The sequence below is a fragment of the Parasteatoda tepidariorum genome, chromosome 1 (assembly GCF_982258835.1).
Source record: "Parasteatoda tepidariorum strain Cologne lab strain chromosome 1, Ptep-v5.0, whole genome shotgun sequence".
Taxonomy (NCBI): Eukaryota; Metazoa; Arthropoda; class Arachnida; order Araneae; family Theridiidae; genus Parasteatoda; species Parasteatoda tepidariorum.
Window position 1 is genome coordinate 71,936,741 of NC_141755.1, and position 25,297 is coordinate 71,962,037.

General features: G+C 30.7%; 1 protein-coding gene across 3 annotated transcripts in view; it reads right to left on the minus strand.

Moving 5' to 3' along the window:
• Nucleotides 1-6,067: 6,067 nt before the first annotated feature.
• Nucleotides 6,068-25,297, minus strand: part of LOC107443469 (cytochrome P450 4V2) — a 29,968-nt gene continuing 10,738 nt past the window's right edge. For 2 of the 3 annotated variants that reach the window (XM_043039900.3, XM_071179647.2), the window contains exons 3-11: nt 24,309-24,394; nt 21,162-21,352; nt 19,853-19,922; nt 18,270-18,393; nt 14,997-15,155; nt 13,650-13,823; nt 12,376-12,442; nt 7,339-7,518; nt 6,068-6,324 (exon numbers count right to left, since the gene is read on the minus strand). In XM_043039900.3, coding sequence (XP_042895834.2) covers nt 6,167-6,324; nt 7,339-7,518; nt 12,376-12,442; nt 13,650-13,823; nt 14,997-15,155; nt 18,270-18,393; nt 19,853-19,922; nt 21,162-21,352; nt 24,309-24,394 — 1,209 coding nt within the window. In that variant the 3' untranslated portion in view covers nt 6,068-6,166. The remainder of the gene's footprint in view (nt 6,325-7,338; nt 7,519-12,375; nt 12,443-13,649; nt 13,824-14,996; nt 15,156-18,269; nt 18,394-19,852; nt 19,923-21,161; nt 21,353-24,308; nt 24,395-25,297) is intronic. The other variant, XM_043039901.3, reaches the window with a different exon arrangement.

Below are 25,297 nucleotides of genomic sequence, written 5' to 3' on the forward strand. Positions count from 1 at the left end.
ATCCGCCGAGAGAAAAAAAGGTATACAGAGAAAGTAAATTTTTGTATCTGATTTCGCAACTTTAAATTTCGTCTTCACTAATAAATTAGCATGCTTGAGGTCACTTCCTCAAACGTTTAAGATTGAGTCCTAGAACGTGAAAATTCGATCATTAAAAATCAAAAGTTATTCCAGGTGGTCCTTTTTTTTTACACACTGTACATAACATCAATTTTTCTGTATATATTTTGGGGGTCAGAATTCCGAATCCGCCGAGAGAAAAAAAGGTATACAGAGAAAGTAAATTTTTGTATCTGATTTCGCAACTTTAAATTTCGTCTTCACTAATAAATTAGCATGCTTGAGGTCACTTCCTCAAACGTTTAAGATTGAGTCCTAGAACGTGAAAATTCGATCATTAAAAATCAAAAGTTATTCCAGGTGGTCCTTTTTTTTTACACACTGTACATAACATCAATTTTTCTGTATATATTTTGGGGGTCAGAATTCCGAATCCGCCGAGAGAAAAAAAGGTATACAGAGAAAGTAAATTTTTGTATCTGATTTCGCAACTTTAAATTTCGTCTTCACTAATAAATTAGCATGCTTGAGGTCACTTCCTCAAACGTTTAAGATTGAGTCCTAGAACGTGAAAATTCGATCATTAAAAATCAAAAGTTATTCCAGGTGGTCCTTTTTTTTTACACACTGTACATAACATCAATTTTTCTGTATATATTTTGGGGGTCAGAATTCCGAATCCGCCGAGAGAAAAAAAGGTATACAGAGAAAGTAAATTTTTGTATCTGATTTCGCAACTTTAAATTTCGTCTTCACTAATAAATTAGCATGCTTGAGGTCACTTCCTCAAACGTTTAAGATTGAGTCCTAGAACGTGAAAATTCGATCATTAAAAATCAAAAGTTATTCCAGGTGGTCCTTTTTTTTTGCACACTGTACATAACATAAATTTTTCTGTATATATTTTGGGGGTCAGAATTCCGAATCCGCCGAGAGAAAAAAAGGTATACAGAGAAAGTAAATTTTTGTATCTGATTTCGCAACTTTAAATTTCGTCTTCACTAATAAATTAGCATGCTTGAGGTCACTTCCTCAAACGTTTAAGATTGAGTCCTAGAACGTGAAAATTCGATCATTAAAAATCAAAAGTTATTCCAGGTGGTCCTTTTTTTTTGCACACTGTACATAACATAAATTTTTCTGTATATATTTTGGGGGTCAGAATTCCGAATCCGCCGAGAGAAAAAAAGGTATACAGAGAAAGTAAATTTTTGTATCTGATTTCGCAACTTTAAATTTCGTCTTCACTAATAAATTAGCATGCTTGAGGTCACTTCCTCAAACGTTTAAGATTGAGTCCTAGAATGTGAAAATTCGATCATTAAAAATCAAAAATTATTCTAGGTGGTCCTTTTTTTTTTTGCACGCTGTACATAATTTTGTAAGAGACACGCTGAAACTCTAGAGAAAAAAATGCGCTTTATTACATTAACATGCAGATTACAATAGAAATTAAATTTTTAAAAAATCGTCATTTTCTTAAGCTGAAAAAAATATTGTCAAAGAATGAAAATAAATCAGTAATAAAATAATCTTAAAATAAATAATAGTAGAAAAAAGCCTGATTCATGCGAAACCTTTCGTTTAGTCTAATTATCAAATCTTAATTATTATTATATTTTAGAAACGTATAGTATCAAAATGAATATTTTAATTTGGATATTAATTTAAGTATTTCAATTTTAAATTAACTTGAATGAATATTTTAATTTATTGATACTAATTAAAATGGAATATTTTTAAACAAATTTAAATTTCTTTCATTTTTTTTAAAAAATATGCCATGGAAGTTTCTGTTAAGAAAAAAATAACTAAATTATAGGTTGGATAAAAAAGTTTAGTTGCGCATGTATCACTCCGTCAAGAATTCTAAAACTACTGTTACTGCCTTAGTCTAATGCTGAAATTAGTTTAAAACTAGTTTCAACTTTATCGTTAATTAATAGTTTATAAAGATAACAGTTAATTATAGTCAATTAAAATTTTAAATGTTTCAATTCATCTTGGAATATTTGAAAACTATAGAACAAAACGCAGAGTAAACCGGATAACCCGTTATCGATTGATCACAAAAATGCATTTCATTGATTTCCAATGTTTTATATATACATACGTGTTGAAACGGTTTTTTAAAAAAATACGGTGATATTTATTGTTCTTAAAAGCGCATGATTTGAGAGGCTAAGTCAAAGCATTTTAATACAAACGAAATACATTTTGGGAGGGATAAATAAATATATGTATCCAGTTATGTTACATAAGTACTATGTGCATGTTGAACAAAGTATTTAATATATTCATTGATTAAAAATGTTTGCAATTTTTATCCATTAGTTTTGTTAAATTAGGTAATTTATTTCTTTTGTTACCAGGATAAAGTATCATCTTTAATTTTTTTAAAGGAAGTGTTTTTCATAAAATACTCAAGATAGCTTTTTTTATATATTTTTAAAATTAAGTATGGGATTACAGTTCTCTTTTCCTTCTATAATATAGCCAAATAGGAGAGTCTATATTTTTAGCTTTCCTTTTATAGCCAACGTTAAATAGGGGAGATGGGTCTCCTACTTGGATGATCGAGGATAGTATAAAATCTTGGAATTTCCTATATTTTCCTTCAGTAGTAGATTAACTTGTTGCATACTAAACAGATGGCGCCACGATATCGTACGTACTTCTTACTACATACTTTAAGAATAATTTCATTTTAAATTAATCGTTGTATTGTTAAGCGAGGTAAAATTGCTAGCGTATTACTTTCGTGTAATATTATTTTGTGTTTTAGTGGTAAATTAATGTGTTGTGTCGTAAAACGAAGGCATTACGATATGATGCATAATAGTTTATTTAAACGCATTTTAACGAGAAATGAAGCACTTTGCGTTGTCTTAGGAGCATTAAACACATGGTTCATTTTCAAAATAGAATTGCATTTTGAAAAAAAAATTTTAAACAAAAAAAAAAAAATATTCGAATTGTTGCAAATAAAATTTTTAGCGGCGGTTGGAATGTTTCTTGTTCATAAATCCTGAAACAGCTGTGCACTTATTGACTTGGAATATAAAAAAAATATACATATTAATGTTCTTTTATTATGTAGAAAAGTACAGCTTAATAAATGGTAAGAGACAGAACTTATAAAAGGTAACAGAAAGAAAAAGCTATTGGCAGAACTAAATTTTAAATATTCTTGCATTGCTAGAATATTCTTGTACTCAATTTTAGTCACGCAAATGATACCTGCCTACTGATTGAAACCAATTAGGAAAATGCTTCAAAAATCTGTTAATGTAAATTATGTAAAAGAAAACAATTTTTAAATTTATCGAACAATTTTAATTTTATCGAAAACAGATATATTATTAAAATACCTTTAAAAAAAACGCTATTTGCAAAGTTGTTTCAGTAAAATTTTTGTGAAACAAAATATGTTAGAATCCTAATATGTTATGAGCTCTATTTTCTAATTCTGATAAGGTTTGAAAAATACAGCCAAATTGAATAAATAGCAATTATTAATAAAAAAAAATTTTATATTACAACAACCGACCGAATTTTCAGTTTACGACTACTAATGTTCAACTCCGTAGCCTTGTAATTTTGAACCCAATCCAGAAGACAAGGGTATTACTGGATCGAGAATTGGGAGAAATTTGCCTTCGTGGAGGACTTTTTGATGGAGCTAACCCGCATTTGCGTTACATGGAGAGGAAGACCACAAGAACTGCCAACGGTTAGCCTGACTGCAAGGGGACTCTAATCCATGATCAGTCTACCACTGAGGATATTTCACGTCAGCACTGTGATCGGTGTAAGCCGGATGCAGAATTCGTATCGACTGGGATTCGAACCAGGTTCGTCTCATTGGAAGACGAATGCTCAATCCCCTGAGCCATCGATATTTAAATTCATAACTCTCGGATCATATTCCCAATTCGATAGCGACAGAAGAGGTCTTTTGACCTTTCCTTTTTTTTAATCAAAATAGATTAAAAAAGTGCATTCTTTTTTAAGATGATTTCAAGAGGATTTTGAATAAAATTTGCTAAAAAAGTTTAAAAAATGTTAACACAGGAAGTTTTTTCTTTTTTCTTTCTTTTTTAAAAAAAGAAACTGTAACTCCACTTGTTATCTTACACTTTTAAAATCATAACACTTTTACACTTTTAAAATCATAAATGCCCAGATCCTGCAGTGGACAGATTATTAAGACACGGTTTCCAGCTGGTCACCGAAGTGAAATGTAACTGGCTGTGGTCAGTAAGCGAGTGGGCGACCACTTGGATCAGTTTACGAAGGGATCGAGGGTGTGCGGTATTGGTTTTCGCTAAACTGTTTTACTGCAAAGTGCTCTACTTCGAACGCAGGCCATCGGGCTACCGAAGCAGGGCTGCCATCCCCTCTGCAGAGGATCAAAATTGCGATGGCATGTCTTCGGATCATCCTCGAGGATGTTTCCCAAACCGTCGCCAATAGCCAACTGTGAAGCTCTAGTATGACGTCAAACTGCAGCTACAACAACATAAATGCCCAAAAAAGTGTCACTTATTATTATTTTTTAATTCATCCGTTAGCTGAGAAGAGTTTGTTTGTTTTTTAAATCGCGAAGACTTCAGCATCAACACTTGAATAATACGTTGGAGCGAGTCGATACTCTTTACAATCGAATTGTTTATCAACTATTGCTCAAGCCTCAAGGAAACCCTCTTCTGGTAGCAGAGACAATGATCAAAAGAGCATCACGCGCGCTACCATAAGACATATGTCTTTTATCATGTGTTAGTGGTGATTAAAGTTTAATTTTCTTGAATCCTTTGAATTTATTGAGAACACTACTGAACAACGTCATTATTAGATTTATTTGATCATGGTGCACTCATATTTTTATTATAATTGAATCGGACAAAATAAATAAGAAAAAAAAAGAACTTTGAAGATTTGTTCGTAAAGATTCAAGACAATTATCTAAGTTTAAAGCTATCCTTCTTCTTAAGGATGTTCTTCGAAGGTTCACATATGAAATAAGGCGTTTTATGGAATAACATGTTTTTTCATATTACTGTTATAAGATCATAACAGTTATTCATGACTGTTAAGTTATGTGAATCTTTAGTCAGTACCCTCTAAGCGAATAATTAAAATGGCTCAAACTGTTACTATGAAAAGCGCTATTAGTTTATTTTTTTAATACGTTGTTGGTGAGCCACAGTGGCTCAGTATATAGAGCGATTACCTCCCAAGAAGGTGACCTAGGTTTGAATCTCAGCGGTGTCCGGTTGATACGAATTCTGCTCCTGGCTCCCACTGACCACAGTGTTGACGCAAAATATCCTCAATGGCAGACGGATCATGTGTTAGAATCCTATTGCAACTGGGCTACCCGCTGCAGGTTTTTGTGGTTTTCATCTCCATATAACGCAAATGAGGATTTGTCCTATTTAAAAGTCTTCTACAAAAGCTAGTTTCCTCTAATGTTTGATCTCAGGAGTTCTCTTGCCTTCTGAGTTGAATTCAAATTTACAGGGCCTTGGAGTTGAGCAATTCAGAATCAAGTAAGCTGTTCAACGCCAGCTATAAAATGAAATAAAATGCGTACTCGAAAAGTAATTCCAATTCTTTATTGCGTGAACTCATAATATCCAAAAATTGAGAATTATTCATTGATTTTAGTAAATTTCGTGTCGGTAGAAAAATCACGCAATATTAGCGAGTTTTTTTTTTTTTTTTTTTTTTTTTTTATGAGATCAATAGTATTTTGCTTTCTGTCCATTTTAAAGTCGAAGCAATATTTTTACTGCGAGATAATACATTTCGTTTAAAATCATAGTTTATCTTAGAATTTAAGTCACTCGAACTTTTTGATAAAGAAAGCTTTAAAAAAATCAATCATTAATTTTGGTGACAATTTTGGCACAGGAACTTTTGTCCTCTTCCCGGCCGAAGGATAAATTTCTGTTTTTGCAACCGTAGATTCTGAATTGAATTACATTAAAGTTGAGTCATTATAGTAAAGGAATGCATATTTATTATTAGTAATATGGTTCATTCTATACACAGTAATAATGCAACAGCAACTCAAAGAAACAGTGAAAAATTCCAAGCACTTTTATCGACGTCTTAACTTTATTCTTACTTCCTCCAGAGGTCGCAAAATAAGTTCAAGAGTGCTTAAGACCTTGTCTCTAGGGTCCAAAGATTCCAAAGAATAATTTCTCAAGATGTTTGCTACAACTATTTTTTCTTCTATCATAGCAAATCTTTGACCTGGAATAGCAATAACAAATATAATTAATGAAATGATATTCCTTTACATTAAACTCTTATAAAGTATCTCTATAAATTAAACTAATTGATAAGGATGTGAAACTAATAACTGTAAATATTATTTTTAGTTCTTTATGTTCCGTCAATAATAAAAAATAACCCAAGAAGAACATGTCACATTAACTTAATTTGAATAATATATCATTATTCCATAATTTATTATTATTCTATGCATTATTATTATTCTATACATTATTATTATTCTATAATTTATTATTATTCATTAACTTCCTATACTGTTTGTAAATTAAAAAAAATAGTTAATTTATATAATAGCATCGACAAGTTGCTATTTTAGTTTTTACAGATTGGCAAAATGTAATTGATTACATGAGTTGAGTACAATGCTATGGAATACAAGGACTATAACTATAATTGTAAACGTGATTACGTTTTATTGTTCCAATGCTCATCTGGGGAAAAACCTTTCATCATACAGGCATCTGAAGGGCGTATTTGCTGGCCACTCTCCTTTAGTGGCCCCATGTTACATGTTTACGCCATGTTTTTTTATAGGTGGACCAACGTTGCTTCCTCAGTAAGGACAGATAGTACAGAGCATGAAAAAACATCCATGCCTTGCCCGGGATTCAAACCCAGAACCTTTCTGATACAAAGCCAATTCTCTAATCCCTACACAGGCCGGTCTTCTAACCGTGACTAAAAGTAACCATAATTGCCAACTTCAGTTTTAATCGGTAATATGCAATCATAATTTAAGAATTGTAATCGGGAATACTACTAATATCGAACGACAATTACAAATAATAACTATATAGCATAAGGATTATGTATGTCTAAATTTAATTACATTTGTTATTTTAATTGCAAGCATCATATTTACTACCAATGTCAATCAACTTGACGATTACAGAGTTATTTAATAGTGAAGTAAATATCATTTTAACTTCGCTTGTCATTGGCTGATATATTTACTTAAATGGTGATACATACCTATACAATTTCGTGATCCAGCAGAAAAAGGAATGTACGCGTATGGATGGCGATGAGCAGAATTTTCTGGAGTAAAACGATCTGGATCGAATACTTCTGGGTTGGGAAAAAATTCTTCATTTCTGTGCATCATATATGGGCATATAATGAGGGATGCACCCTTAGGTATGGGATAACCACCTGTATTATAAATTTCTATGATTAGCAGTGTCAGTTGCAATCATTTTAAATATTGAGCGGAATCCAAAGGGGAAAAGGAAAGGAGAAGCTAGTAAAATGAAACAGATGATAAAAAATAGTTTAGATTTATGTATTAACCCTATTACAAATTATGTAGTTTTTTTTAAAGATATAACAAGAAGTAAAAATTTCTTAAATCTCAGTATATTTCTATGGTGAAAGAACTTCTTCACTACAAGAAATTCCGGATTAAATTACGGTAAAAAGTAAAATTAAAAATCACCGGCACCCAGGGTGGCGGTAATTTTTACCGTAAAATTTATTTTTACTGGAACATGTTGCGGAATAAAAAATCTGATGTTAAGTACTTTTTACATTAATAATTACCGTAAAGCCACTGATTCACTCGAATGAAATAAATACTACGGTAAAAATCGCGGTATAATATTTGACAGTAAAAATGCATTTTACGGTAAAATGAAATTATGGTAAAAAAAAAATACGGATTTTACGGATAATGCACCCAAAGTGCCGGTACTTTTTGCTGAAATTTAATCCGAAATTTTTTACAGTGTTTCAATTGAATTTTTTTAAGGCAACTGCTCTGAGAAATATTCCAAATATGATAGGAAATTTCAAAATTTTATAACTGTAACGTGAAAAATAATGTTGTTTCAATTTATGTTCAGTTTGTATCAACTGTAGTATAGTTAATCCTTAAACCTATCTAATTGATCATACTTGTAAACTGACCAGTTGTTTAAGTTAACCATCCTTGTAAGTTGACCACCATCCCAAATCGACCTACTTTATCAAGAACCGGATTTATCTTGCATAATAAAAGGTTCAAATCTGCGAAACCTGACGACTTGTCTTTCTTGTATGTTGACCTATGAAATAGGTAAATTTTGTCTAAGTGTTTTTCTAGTCTCTACATAAGATGACCAGAAAAAAAAAACTTTTTCGGAGAAATTTTCTGTATCATTATATTAGATATTAGAATTTCACTGTATCATTGAAAATAAATTAAAAGCTAACTTAAACCTCTGTCTGAGTTGATCATTTGTAAAATCCATTCATGGATTTTGTCATGTAAGTATATATCAAAACTACGCTCAAAATATTGTAATGCATAAAGCACTATTAAGCTTTCTAAATGCACATATATTCTTGAATAATAATATTTTAAGAAATTATTTATAATCAAGTCTTACACGCATCATCAACAAATAGTATTATTTGTTTTTTTAAACTTACATATTATTTATTTTATTTCAAGCTTAATATTTAAGTTGTGTAACAAATTATAGTCCAATCTGGTAATTAATGGTTATTTTTAAGATAGCTTGATGAAAATTTAAAGTCTTGTTAAAACAAAAGTCATGCTTTTCAGTTTATTTTTATGTCACGGATTATATGTAAGAAATATATGAACATTAATATAATATCAGGATATAAGAAAAGATATTTTAAAAAGCAACCACATATTTCCTCTATAATTTGACCAATTGTCTAAGTTGACTACTTAAGCAAGGCATTGTAAATGATCAATTTACATTTAAAAAAAATAAATACAATAAACCAATGATAAGCTTGTGTTAAGACTTGAATAAAATTAAATTATTTAAAGCTGATATATTTAATTATTTAGTAAAGTGGAATTTTCGAATTCGGAATCTTTAATTCTAATTAAATATTGAGTAATGTGCTCTATTTCAATAATTATCCTCATCAGACCAGATATAGTGCGTCCAAAGCATGATCTGGAAATTTTTTTGTAGTGGTAGTTAAATTATAAAAAATATACATACTTTGAAGTATTCAAATCTGCTAAAAATATTTTCCTTTTGTTTATAGTGGTGTGAAAATTTGAAAACTGACTTTATGAAAATAAATGGAAGATAACATTATGATTTTTTAAGCCGTGTAGGGAAAATTTCGTTACCACTCATTAATTTTCCTAGGTTGTTGGTTCCCTGTATTTCCTAATGGGTACTTTGGGTCTGAAGGGGATAAATGAAAAAATATATAACTTATAATCCTGAAATTGTTGACTTAAATTTCGAATTACATGACGACAGAAGCCTTTAAATCAAACGCATATTGCATATTTTAATAAATACATCTTTTTCAAACCTACAATCCCATTTATTATACTCAACTATATGCGAAATTAATTTTAATATATATTTATTTTCTTAAAAATTGGATAAGAACTTAACTGCAAACAAATATTGGTAAAATTTGAGACGAAAATGAAATTTAACCCATATCTCCATGATTTTTTTCAACGAAACTTCTTGGATGTCAAATAATTAATTTATAAAATGAGCTTCATTTTTATTAAAAACAACAGTTATGATATAAAAGATGTCTCGATAGCTACAATCAAAAGTCATTATGAAGTGATACTCCCACATTTGATTTCTGTTCCTTATCTCAACAATAACTTATGTCTGGCGATAAGAAATGGCTAAAAGAGATTGCTACATTCATAAACACATAAAGAAGCACCTGTTCTCAAATAGGAACAAGATAAATACGTCATGACGTTCTACTATACTTAACAGATAATTATTAACATTATAAATGAATTTCGGAACAATGTATATGTTACGGGCAATGTAATTATTTAGGTCAGTATTCATAATGCTTAGTTATTATGAATAATGACCATTAAAATTCGGCAATTTGATAAATTTGAATTACTTTACGATAATTTCTCACATTGCCCGGTCATTATAAATATCGCTATTATTTCTTTGGTCACTTTGATTAATTGACAGCAATGGGACAGCCACGTGCGTGTGGTGTGATTCTGGCTGGCCAATGTTCACCGGTGAATGTTGACAATCAAATTAGTCGCTTTGGTGAATGTCCGAAATATTTATTACATCCAATTTGATACTAATTTATTCGTGGATATAATTACATTTATTCGATATTTTAATACTTACTGACGATAGATTAGAACAAACATCAGTGTTTGGAGTATCGGGCAAATATATACCGGGCAATGGCACTTGACTTTAAGAAAATATCAGTGTAGGGTATACCGGGCAAATGTATACCGGGCAGTGGCACTTGACCTTAAAAAAACATCAGTGTAGGGTATACCGGGCAAATGTATACCGGGCAATGGCACTTAACCAGACCTAGTATGACTAGACCTTTGGTAAATGTCCGAAATATATACTAGGTCTAGTGCCACTTTTGCTATAGCTTAAATATTTAAAAAAAAAATTAAACAAAGCGTTCCAATCAATTTTAAACTGATACCGAAATTATTGCTTTAAAATTAAAAAAAATAATAATAAAAACTGCGCCAGATAAGAGTAATTGAAGTAGTTGCTTTATACAGCGCATGTGCGGGAAAAAATTTGAAAAAAAAAAAAAAAATTATCCAGGTGCATCTAAAAGTGGATGAATATCCCAAGACACCCTGTGGCTGTGTGTGACACAAATTGCCCACTTGACTTTTAGCATTATACATAATGACCGGGCAATGTCATAATTGCAACATAATTTATCATTTTGTCATATCCTTTTGGGCACTTTTTAAATTTCCCGGGCATTATAAGCAATGCCCAATTATTTGCGTTGCCCATGACATACATATTATTTAAATTTACAGTGTTACAATTCAGAGCAGATAACAATACATTTTATTACTTTTCTTCGAGATGGTGTCAATGAATAATTGATAAGGAAAAAGTTTTATTCAGAGGACATTTTTTGTTATGTTAAGTGCACAGGAAGTAAACGTCCTCGAAATGCTTCTCTCAGAAGCACTTAGCCGGCTTCAAACTCACCTACTTGATGAGTCATTTTTACTCTTTTTATTTCTACCGCTATTTACCAATAACAATAAATAAAAGATATCACAAAATACTAGAAAGATAACTATTTTCGCATTCACTTACAATTACATTAACATCGAAAACTTACGCACGTATGTGATCATTATTTTCCTGTTCTAACATGAAAAAGAGAAATTAAGCTGTGATAACAAAATTAAATATAAAAAAATAGTTTGCTTAAATGAATTTCGGAAATTATAACTGCCTATGAAGAAAAGACAGCCCCATTCTCACAGAACCGATAATAACATATTACCCTCTTGATAAGAACAAAAAAAAATTTTATCCCCAGAAATTTGGAAGGCAGAAATTTTTTTATCCTCAGAAAATGTGCAGCACAAAATTTAACTTTAGAGAAAATACTAAAATCGAAACGAACTTTTGTGCTTTGAATGATTTTTAAAACATATAAATTTGAATAGAATTATAACTAGAATAACAGCAATACAAGTTGCTTTAAAAAATGCAAAGAATAGGAGCATTTCTCCGTAAGAAAGGAAATAATAGTATGAAATCAAAACGAACTTTTGTGATTTGAATGATTTTTAAAATCAAATAAATTTTAATAGAATTCTCTTCAGAATGATAAACAGGCATTTTTTTAAAAAACAAATCAAAGAATAAGATTGTCTGTAAGAAAAGAAATAATAGGGTAAAATCATAACGAACTTATAGGCTTTAAATGATTATAAGACACATAAATTTCAATAGACTTATCACTAGAATAACAGCAATGCAAATTTCTTTAAAAAATTTCAAAAATAAGAGGTATTCTCTGTATAAAAAAAGGGGCAAAATCAAAACTAACTTGCATGCTTTGAATTTTTTTTAAAACACATAAGTTTCAATTGACATATCACTCGAAGGAAAGCAACGCAAATATCTTAAAAAATTCTAAAGAATATGAGCTGATTTTGTGAACAAAAGCAATAGAAAAAAAGGCAATGAAAACTTAAAATAAATTACATAAAGAATATTAAAAAATTATGTAACTTACAAATCGCCATGTCCTTATCTGCTTTGCGTCCAATAACAGGAACAGATGGATTGAGTCTCAAAGATTCCTGCCAAAAACATGTAGTAAATGTAGACATCAATGTAATTATTTTAATTATCTATGTGAGAGCAGCAGTGGCTCAGAGGATAGAGCGTTCGCCTTCCTACAAGGTGAACCGGGCTCGAATGCCAGCGATGGCTGGTCGATACAAATCAGCATTAAGCTTGCACTGTCCACAGTGTTGACGTGAAATATCCTCAGTGGTAGAGACGGATCGTGGGTTAGAGTCCCTTTGCCATCAGGCTATCCGTGGGAGGTTCTCGTAAACTTTTTCTCCATGTAACGCAAATGCGGGTTAGTTCCATCAAAAAGTCCTCCACGAAGGTAAATTTCTCCCAATACTTTATATAGGAGTTCGCTTGTCTTCTGGTTTGTGTTCAAAATTACAAGGCTACGGAGTTGAGCATTAGTAGTCGTAGACCTAAAATTTTGTCGGCTGCTCAATGACAATTATAAAGTAAAATAAAAAATAATCTATTTAATTATATTTTATTCAGAGTCATCACCAACGGCCACCTGTAATATACATTTTTTTAACCATTGCCTATTATGAATTAAAAAAATAAAACACATCAAGAACTACAGATTGATATTTAAGTGAAGAAACAAACGAACAAATGTTTAAGGAAAATCGAATTCAGATTCATTTCTAAATTTTATATCAATAAAATTGGTTTTGAAGTTTTCTTTCCCCCTTTTTCACTAATGATTCGACAATTTTCAGTAGCGTTTTAATTTTTTTTTTCATTGCCTGAATATCAACTTGTGAACGACAACGCGTAGTACTTTAACTTCATTTTTGGCAAAAATTCCAAAAATTTCCATTAAGCATGAAGATTACGAAACAACTTATATATGTAACGTGAACAAAAACCGAAAATAATTCCTTTCCAGATTTAACTCCAGGATCAAGTATTAGATGAAATTTGCCTTTTTGGAGAACTTTTTGGTGGAACTAACCCGTTACTTTCATTACATGGATAAGAAAACCACGAAGGCCTCCCACGATTAGCGGGATGGCAAGGAAAGTCTAACTCATGATCCTTCTACTACTGAAGGTATTTTACCACAGTACCATTTTGGTGAGAGCTGGGTGCTTAATTCGTATCGCCCAGACATCGCTGGGATTCGAACCCAGTTCACCTCGTTGGAAGGCTGACGCTTTATCCCTTGAGCCACCATGACTGTTATTAATATAACTTAATCTATTTTACCTTTAGTACACACTCCAAATATTTTAAATATTTCAGGTCTTCTGCTGTAACTGGCCTCTCTTTGTCATCGCCAAATATTTGATCTAGTTCCTCGTGAATTTTTGCTTGTACATCTTTATAGAGGCCAATAAAGTAGAGAGCCCAAGTCATAGCTAAAGATGTTGTGTCATGACCCTTAAAAAGAAATAATGCTAGTTTTGAATTCATCCATGCACACTGAAAAAAATTCCTGATAAAATTGCAGTAAAAAGTGCTGACACTCTTGCAGCATCCGTAAAATTCATTTTTTTTGTAAAACTTTAAACCCTATTTTTGCAGTAAGGTTAAATAGAATGATTCAGTTATTTTACAATAAACATTACAGTAAAATTGCAGTGCATCAGATTTTTCGTTCCGCAAAATTCTACTACAAAAATGAATTTCATATTAAAAAGTATCGATAATTAGGACGCAAGTACTTTTTACCATAGTTTGATCCGGTTCATTAAGTGTATTTAATTTATAAATGTAAAAATTTTTATGATTTCATACTTGACATGATATATTTAGTAATGATCATTTTTAATGTTTAGGTTAGATTCGAAATAAGCAGGAATGAAATAAAATATCATAATTATTCTTTTTCAGTTTTTATAGTCTAAAATATTTCAATTTCTATATTTGTTATGTGCACGTTTCTATATTTGTAGTTATTTCTGTTTCAATGCTCGTTTTATTCAAGTACTTGAGAAGAGAAAAAAAAGATGTCGGTCTTACGTCTGAAGTGAGTGAGTGGCTGTTATTAAAGCCATCGACATGCTAGACGAAGAAGTATTTTACAAGCAGAATTTTTTCCATCCACATTTAGCGAAATAAAAAATACATAAAAGAATATTCGTTGAAAGATGACCATGTGGAAATATTTTCTTACGCCCTTTTACATAGTTTTAAAGAAAACAATCAAGTTTTTTTTTTCAAGAAATGTCATTACTATTCAGTACTGTAAGTTTGCTTCAGTACTGTAATTTTTTTCTCCGTGTGTAATGATTATTTTTTAGGTGTAAATATGTGACTGTTTTAAATCTTTGATTGGTTGAGCTTTGAATTCCTTTTTTTTTCTTAAATATAATTTACTACAAATAATGTGCAATTTTATTTTATTTTAAACTATAAGTACTCTACGTATTTAACACTATGTGTACGAAATTTATTAAAACATTTTTTTTTCAGAATACCCTGTATGTAGCAACAACTGATATTTACTAGTAAAGGAAGATTGCAGTTTGTGTAAAAGGAATTACGGTGTATTTTAAGAAAATAAATGTGTACTGAAAGAAAAAATAACAATTGTTGTATTCACCCATATACCTCAAATGCAAAAGTATCGACTTCTTCTCTGATGTCTTTTTCTGTAAGTTCTTTTGTTTCGATGTGGTGCTGCAGCAATAGATCCATTAAAGGTTTCCTCTTTCTATCTCTTCCTTCAATTTCCCCTCTCAACATATCTTTCTTTCTTTCTTGAATAACCTAATGAATAAGCGAAATCTCATATAAATCACTGTAATTCAAGTTACTGCTTAATATTATTAACACGAGTAGTGTATCTACCACTACAAAAATGTAATTCCAATTCACTAGTATATAAGATATGTTTACTCGATTCTATGTCGGGGTACCTTTTTATAGATGTAAGTTGAAATTGTCGATAACTGCTATCCCCACATTGGTGACCTTCTTACGTGATGTGAACACGCCTACTGAGGCAGAAACCCTCACTACGATTTGAGCACGCCTATTTCGATGGAGGGTCTACATTTCACATTTGACTTGCTGCTTGTAACTGAGACATTGTCCTCCTGACGCTGTTGCTTCACAATCTCGATAAAATCCGACCAATCACACACAACGTGTACACTCGACTGCTATAGGCAACACAGGAGCGACCACGACCGTGAACTTAATACAGCTCACCCGATCAGCACTAAAAAAGTGCGGTGATCTTAATACAGCTCTTCTGGCTTCTCACAAAACAAAAATGAATCAACTAGTGGTATCCGTTCGTCGAATTTTATCACAGATATAGTTCTGGTGGGGTTGTACTGTAGTGTATCTACCACTGCAAAAATGTAATTCCAATTCACTGGTATATAAGGCACGTTGACTCGGCTCTATGGTGGGATGCCTATTCATAGATAAAGGCTGACATTGTCGATAACTAATCTCCTTACAACACATAATGCTTTTTTGTAAAAACATAAGAAAGAAACAGAAAAAAGAATTAAGGAATAGAATGTAAGAAATAAAGAATAGAAAGAAAAATTGAAAGAAAGAGAGAATAGAAAGAAAAAATTGAAAGAAAAAAAAGCTGCAAGAAAAAGAAACAAGGAATAAAAGGAAGAAATAGTCAAAAAAAAAGAAAATACAACAATGAAGTAACATTGTTATTAACTAACAGTAAGAAATATGCCATTCATAGATGAAGGCTGACATTGTCGATAACTACTCTTCCCACTAAAAACATAATAAGAAAAAAACAGAAAAGAGAATTAAAGAATAGAAAGAAGAAAATTGTAAGAAATAAAGAATGGAAGGAAAAAATTGAAAGAAGGAAATAATTGAAAGAAAAAATTGAAAGAAAGAAAAACTAAAAGAAAAAGAAACAAAGAATAAAAAGAAGAAATGATTAAAAAAAGAAAATACAACAATGAAGTAAAATTGTTATTAACTAACAGTAAGAAATATGCCATTCATAGATGAATGTTGGCATTGTCGATAACTACTGTCCCCACAACACATAATACTTTTTCTGTAAAAACATAATAAGAAAGAAACAGAAAAAAGAATTAAAGAATAGAAAGAATTAAAATGAAAGAAATAAAGAATAGAAGGAAAAAATTGAAAGAAAGAGAGAATAGAAAGAAAAAATTTAAAGAAAGAAAAACTGAAAAGAAGAAACAAAGAATAAAAGGAAGAAATAGTTGGAAAAAGAAAATACAACAATGGAGTAACATTGTTATTAACTAACAGTAAGAAATATCTCACTTGATAAATTTAGATGGACTAATGAGCATTTTCTTCCAAGGGGTAATAACTTCATGTCATTTCTCAATAATATGCAAAATATATTTTTTTGAATAGTCTAATACATGTCTGGCATCATACATTGCTATATTCTAAATATAATCATTGACATTTCTCAGAAGTAACAATTCTTAAAAATTTATTAGCATGTTTTTTTATTTTCTGTCCAATAGTATAATAACTGACCAATTTGAATCTTGTTCAATTCTGCTAAAACAACATTGGTATGATTGTTCCGCAATTATTCCAGTATTGTCTTATGATTAACTACAGCAACGGCTTCATTGGTATTAGTCCAACAACAGAAACTGGCAATTCTAAAACTATATTACTATTTTTTTTGTCAATCAGCAGTTGGTATCCTAAACAGTTTTTTTTTTTTTTTATGATGTCACTGAAATTAGAAAAACATTATAACATTATTCACTCTCCCACTGCAGAAACTTATGCAAAACTATTTCGCTATGGATATTATTTTTATGAATATTCTCACCCCGCTACAACAGGCCACAATTTCTTTCATTCTTAATATGTTTCAATAACAAATGTAAAAAAAAAAATATTCTCTCACTGATGATGCTTTCATCGAATTAGTTTAATTACTCAGATAGTATTTTTATATATAACAATCAGAATTAACAAATGCTGTAGTTGTTACTTCCAATTATTAATATACTCGTCAGTTGTAAATAAATGCAAAAGACTTCGGATAAAATGGTGTTTTGTTTAGATATGGACTGGATACATAATATCTAAATAATTTGCATTCTGTACGCAAAATGAAAGGGTCTACGAAAACTGTATGAGGTTCCATGAGTCTCAAATTAAAATATAGGAGTAAATTAGATTAAAACATCAACCCATTTGCCTTACATAATTAAGATAAATAATTACATAGTTATTTTAACTGTTGTTTGAGCACCTCGATGACGGAGTCGGCTGAAGCTGGGGTAATAAGTTCGATCCTGGCAGCTGACAAATAAATCGGTATGTATACGCTGCTAGATTCACGTTAAATCTGTCGAGTTTCTTCGTTGATAGTGATGTGGAAGTTTTATAAAAGGGGTAACAGCTCAATGCTTTCCACGTCGTCTGGCCTGGCATTTTCACTACGGCAATAAATATGTAAAATATTGAGTCCTAAAAATGGGACTGGGTACTTGACCATATTAGGTCATGCGTTTATGTAATTACTATTTTATCCCTTTTTTATAACACAGTAATTGAACTGAATGAAATAATAGTTCTCTGTAAATGCATTATTTTCAATAAGAAAATTATTTTAATTTACTATTTTCAGCATTTTTTTTCTATTTGGCATTCTGCCTTAGTTTTTGCCAAGAAAGGATTATGACACGAAAGAGATTATATCAATAAAATGTGCACATGAATTAAAATCTCGATTGCCCAAAAGACAAATTTAATTTTAAACAATCCACATTAAAAGAAATAATTTATAAATCACTTCAGTAATCCTTATGCTCGAAATTCATTCAAAAATAAAAGCATTGATATTATATGGTTTTAAGTCAAGATTATTACTTTCTATTGATAACTTACAGACATAGTGAAACTATGTAATAAAGTCAAATCTTTTCTGATACTTCTTCCTTTGGTTAGGAAAAATGTAAAATCATACCAGCTAATAACGCTTGTTATTCTTTTGGTTAATTCATCAGACACACTAGAAGAGTTGAAAGATTTCAAATATAATTCTGTCATCACAGGGGTAGGAGACATATATGCTAAACATAAATAAACAATTTACAAGTAAGATTAAGTACAGAGGATAACGCACTTCATTTTAATGTATGAAAAGCTCATATATCTAAAATAGATTACTTTTTCTTACAATTTCTAAAAATTTTGAAAAGGTCATTGTTTTCTTACCATTTTACACATAGTGATTTGTCAGAAAAACATAAAAATTATTAATGAGCAAAAAAAAATCCAAATGTTTTTAGCTGCCATTAGCATATAACTCATAAGAATTGTAGCGACATTTACCGGTAAATTGATTATCTCTTATATTTAGGTGTATTTATCAGGAATTTTTTTTTCGATTATTTTCGGTTTTTAATATATTTTTAATTTTGATTATACAAAATTGTTTTCTTCTTAATTTTATTTTAGTTACTCGAAATTAAATGCTTAAAAATGAAATTGTTTGTTCTAACATAACTAACATAAAATAAAGTGATCGCATATGTTATTATAAAATGTAAAAAATTTTATTACAAAAATATTTGGTAAACGTTTAATATCAATTGTTGAGGCATACTTTAAAAATTATACGTACTTTTATAAAGTTAATTAATACAAAATAACAACTTAGAATAGCTATAAGACTTTTCTTTTCTCGCTATCGCTATGCAATCTCTTTAGCAAAAAGTATTTAACGTGTGCTTTTAGTTACCAAAAATTAGATGAGAATCAAAAAAGAAAATTTTGAGGATGATTTTGAAATTTTTACTAAGAATAACTATGGTGTAAACTATATTTCAATTGAATCAGGACATAAATCAGGGGTTCCATATATGCTCTAAAATTTGTTCTAAATAATTCTCTCAAGTTTTTAGGACATATTATAAGAATAATTTTTAATTTCAATCTTGCATTTTGCCGTCAAGCAGTCAAAAATATTCCGAGTCGCAGAAATTGGTTATTGAAGCTGAGGACAAAGTCCCCTATATTTTGCATATGGAGTAAAATTATACATTATTATGCATTATATGCAAGGAGACGAAAGCAAATAGTTAAAAATATTTGTAATTTTATTTTTAGGGATCAATTTATGTTAGATTTTAAAGTTCAGTTAACTATTTTTTAAAGGAACTAAAATCACGACAGTTATTTTCCTTACTTAAGCAACTAATTTTATCTGGGTAAAAATATTCAGACCTTTACTTTTTTACTTTAAACAATCGTGTTTATTCAAGTATAAGCGCAGGAAAATTCTGCACTCTTTTATTCCAAAAAATTTTTTCTTTAAAAATTACATTAAAATTTCTTTAGACTTGCAGACTACTACAGCAAATTAATCTACCGCAAAGGACTTGTCTTTAAACACCTTGTTTGTATATAAAACCATGTTTAAATGTAAATATTATCATTATTAATATGAGGAAAAATTAAAAACTTACTTTTTAACTGCCTGGACATACTCTGAATCTTTATTTTCTTGGCAATTTAAGTTAATACCAAGCGTTGTTTCTAAAACATAAAAAGTAAAATAAGATTTTAAAAAATAGATAATTTTGGATGTATGTCATCTTGTTTATCATTAAAGCAGCAGTAACTAGCAATAATAATTTTAATAATAATATTACGTCATTTGTCTTTTTATGTCATGAAAATTTGTTGTAAGCGGTTACAGATGTAATCATGTTTATCATTAATACTGGAGTAGCAAGTAATAATAATTTTAAGTCATTTATCTTTTTTATGTCATAAAATTTCTTCAAGAACACCATGATGTTTGCTGTTTTCTAAAATCACGATGCATACCAGGAAACACTAAAAATATAAATCACTCTGTATAAACTGAAAACTAATCGAATATTGAAGTCGTAATCAGACAGCACTAAAAACCGTAATTGAGTACTTGCAACAGGAGAAAAAGTGACGTGATTATGCCTTATTATATGATGTAAATAAGATTTAATTGGATACCTGTAAGTGACATCACTCGTGTTTGACGAACCTGATTGGCTCCTGAATCGACAAATGTTATGTTATACCTAAGGCTACTATAGTCTAATTCAGGGGCTCTAGTTATACCTACAATGATGCCATCGTAGGTATAACATAACATTTGTCGATTCAGGAGCCAATCAGGTTCGTCAGACACGCGTGACGTCACTCGCAAGTATCCAATTAAATTACACTGCGAATCATGGTTAGACGCAGAATTCGCAATTGAAATTTAAATTGGGTATTGAATTCATATTCCGATAATGGAACAGATATAGTTTTTAAGGATAACTTATCATCAAAAAACACTTATGAGATATATAGAAAGAACAAAGATCAGGACATATCATAACGAAACATTTCAATTTTAAACTTCAAGTGTAAGGGAGGATCATCTCTTGAAAACCAATCTCCAGGATTTAGCTCTTGTTGGAGCTAAGAAAGACGTGTAGAATATATCAAATCATTAAGATATTATTAATAACAATATTTTATTCCTAAGATCTTTTATAATGGTCTTTTTTAAAACATAAAATAAATTAAATCTTGAAATTAAATTTAAACATTTAGCAGGGAATTCAAGTAAGTATAAGGTATATTTTGCACTTTGCATAAATAAAACAAAACAACGTGAATAAATCAAATAAAGGTAAAGAAATGGGCAAAAATCTGCTGTCCATTTCTGTACCCATCATTGTGCTTTGTTAAAGTAATTTTACTTTATTCATTTCGTAGTGTCACCTTGTGTATTTTTCTCACCGCAAATTATATCCAAACTGCAAAGTGTTATTGGCGGCAAAATACTCGTGTAGTCCTTGTAAACCTCTTTTTCGAATATTTTTATCAAAAGCATCGATTTTTCATTGATAACTGGTAAGAAATCTTTCAGAATTTCAAAATGAAACGCTGGTGTCAACAACTTTCGTCTTGATTTCCATTTCTCACCGTAACTGAAATAAAATACAAAATTAGTGTAAAAAAATTAGAGAAATGAATGAATTTTAGCACGTGATTATTTACTTCGGAGAATATTTTTTTTAGTTTGTAACAAAATAATAATTTAAAAAAAATAGAGTAAGAAAGGAGATATTTTATGATAATCTTCCAATTAAAAAGTAAATATCATGTTGAAAATAAATACAAAAAGGACGAAGCGAAAAAAATAAAAAAACGAAGAAAATTAAGAAAATCAATAAGTTTCATTTACTGCGCATAAGCTATAAGTATATAGAACTCATAGAAAAAAAAGTTCAAAATGTATAGAAAACATGGGAAAATTACAGAATAATGAAAAAAGCGAAAAAAAAATTTTAAGAAAAATTATAAAAATCTGGGGGAAAAAAGATATAATATCTTCATCAACTCACGCGATTATAGCCATAAAAAGGAGTGCTTTTTAATATTGTATCAAAATAGCCAAACCAAAATATATCAATACAATAGTGTGAGAAGCGATTGTGTAAGAGTCACGGAACTGACTTTGCATCAAAAAGGTTCTGGGTTCGAATCCTGGACAAGGCGCATGGATATTCTTTCATTTTCTGTACTATCTGTCCTTACTGTGGGTGCAACGTTGACCCACCTAATAAGGTGCCCCTGAAATAGTAGCCCAGAAATCTGTCATAATACATGTAAGGTTCGCATAAGTTTAATTTTATTACAGCAGAGAATAGTTTAACTTTCATATAAAAAGGTGGCAACATTCAGATATGTAAATAGAACGCTTCGCAAAAACATATATTTCGATGTTATTATTTTTCATTAAATGCTTTTATAAAATATCTCTTCGCTTATTTACTGTATTGCATATTAATTAAATTCCTTGTCATTCAACTTTATCTTATATACACCTGAATTCACGAAATGTCAACCCAGGTGGGCATTGGAGAAAAAAAATATCTGTTCTGGGTGGAAAAGAAATTCTTGTCAGTGTGGTTTAGTTTTATATATTTTTAACCAACACCATCTACGAAACTTTTTCAAATGAGACATAAGGAAATAATGAAAATAGCACAGAGCAACATCATGGAGAAAAGTCACTGTTTTGTGAAAAAGAATAACTTCTGCTTTCCAATTTTTGATCTAATTTTCACACAATTGAAAAATTACTTCAATTTTGTATTTTTAGGCTCATAAAGATTTACGAATTCATTCTGTTTGGAAAAAGTTCTCAAATATGCTTATTATACGATTAATTTTAAGATGGATTTTTCTAATTTTAAGATATTAAATTTTTGATACGATTATACTTTTTTTAATACTTGTCTTTATACTTTTTTAATACTTGTTTTTAACAATATAATATGCATGGTTTGAATGCCGCATTAATAGTATTGCTTTTGGCGAAATTCGCATCCTTAAATAAGTGAAGATAATATTTTCCTTGAAGAAATTATTCCTCGGAGCATTAAAACTTGCTTAACTCAAATTGCCATTTATTTTTTTTTTCCTTTATAGAAAAAGTGTAGAAAAATTCACTTAATTATCAATTCTGTTGTAATAATTTTTATTATATGGGTTACTATGTATTCATATTTTACAAATATTGTTAGTTATATATTCAGGGAGGTTTTCCGAGAACTCTCCGCATGGGTTATATTAATATGAGAAGTTATAAATACAAGGTAACAAAAAAGTATAAGGATCACTTTTGTGGTTATCTACCACTAAAGTTTTGAAACCTTTTTACATATATAGCATACTGATCTAAAGCTCTGCTATTAGACTTTCAATTGCAATACTATTTCATAAAATCACAAAAATGCCTTTGAAGAAATTTGACAAAAAGCTAATTGGCAAAGTACAAGCATTTTTAGAACTTCGATGGACCCACAAGATTATACAAACCCATTTTAAAAAGAAAGGTATTACAATTTCACTCAGCCATATCAGTCGCATCAAGAATTCAAAACTCGGATCGATGCAAAGTAATGCAAAACCAAAAAGAAGTGGACGGCCAAGCAAAGAAATCAGATTTGCAGAAGCTTGATGAGATGACATCAAAACCGGATCCACCAACACAGGCAAGCATGACTAAAGCTCTTAACGTGAGCCAGCAAGTTGTAAGCTATCAACTAAAGCAAAAGTTGAAGAAAAGAGGCCATAAAAAACCTAAATATCATCATTTAAGTGGGAGATCGGTGCAGATTAGGAGGCATCGCTTATAGCCCCTCTACAAGCTTCTCCGTAAGGACAGATGGCGAAAGTTCATTACAACTGATGAAGCTTGGATCCATCTATCTGATACCAATGCTAAATCTAAAGTTCAATATCTTAGTCGTGGGTAGAACAAGCGAGACTTGACACCATCAGCCACGGTGCCTCATCCCAAAGGCGTAATGGTTTGGATGGGTATATCCGCCTATGGTGTGACCAAACCTTGGTTTGTGAAACCTGGGGGCAAAATAAATTCTGAGTATTACATACAGAAGATATTAAAGCCCTTTCTTAAGGATGATTACTGCAGATTGTGCCCTAATGGTAATGTTGTGTTCCATCAGGACTCTGCCCCATCGCATGCATCTAAGGTCAACCAGAAATTCCTAACAGATCAACAAGTGCAATTCCTCAGACCAGAACAATGGATTCCAAACAGTCCTGATGCTGCACCATTCGACTATTTCCTATGGGGACATCTGAAAAACAAACTGAATAAGCGAAGAATTTTTACATTGAGAGGCCTTTAAAGAGCTATTAGAGAAGAGGTGAAGAAAAAACCCCAGGAAATCATTCTGCGGGCTTTAAAATCATGGCGCAGCATTGTAGACAAATCTATTATGCATGAGGTCGACATATTGAGTAGCATCGCTGAATTTATGTAATAAATTTTGAAAATAAAAACATTCAAAAATGATCCCTATATTTTTTTGTTACCCTGTATATAATATTAATATACTAGACAGTTACCTAGTTAAAAGACCTGTTCCTAACCAGCAATGCACAAAATCATAAATCCAAGACTTTTCATTCGCTTTTGTTCCACTTAAAACTTCCTACGATTTTAACATTTTAAAAAAGAAATTTATTATTTATAATTAATATCATAACATTGAAAATCATAAACTAATAATAGTAATAAAAAATAAATTCCACAGTAAATAAAATCAGTCTGTAAAGGTAGTTAATGAATTAAATAAAGCGTGTACATTGTTTCAAAAAGCGTTTAATTTTAATTTAATAGAAACAATTGTTTTTGTAGTTTTAGAGACTTTTTAATGAAGCTATGAAAATATTTCCGCTGTTTGACGAAAGTCGGATAGTTTATGTATTGACCTGAATGATCTTGAGCTTATTTTATTCATTCAAAACTCTTCGAAAAATAAAACTTCACACACTTTTTTTTGGCTGAATTATATTGCAAAATATTTAACTCCACTTCTACGATCCTTCGAAATGGGCTATGTGTCCGCATGTCAAAATTTCGGAAAGGGCTCGCTATAGTCGCTATCAAATTGTTCTGAATTGTCCTACTAGTCTAGAAAAACTCTATATAAAATATCTCCTGATGAGAGGTATGGGGAAAAATTAAGAATTGCAGCTGGTGGTAACATTAGTTAGGTTACACCGTTACAGCAGAGTTAACCAGATACAGTTAAGTTACACCAGATACAGTTAAAGTTGGTCAACATGTCTTTTTTTTCACACCTGCAAAAATCCCGCAGTGAACTGATCGTAAAGACACGGCTCCCAGCAGATCACCGAAATCAAGCATCACAGGCTGCGGTCAGTGTGCGGGTGGGTGACCACTTGGATCAGTCTGCGTAGGGAGCGAGGGTGCGCTGTATGGGTCCTCGTTAAACTGTTCTACCGTAAAGTGCACTACTTCGTGTGCAGGTCGTCGGGCTGCCGAAGCAGGGGAGCCATCCTCTCTGCAGAGGATCAAAATTGTGATGCCT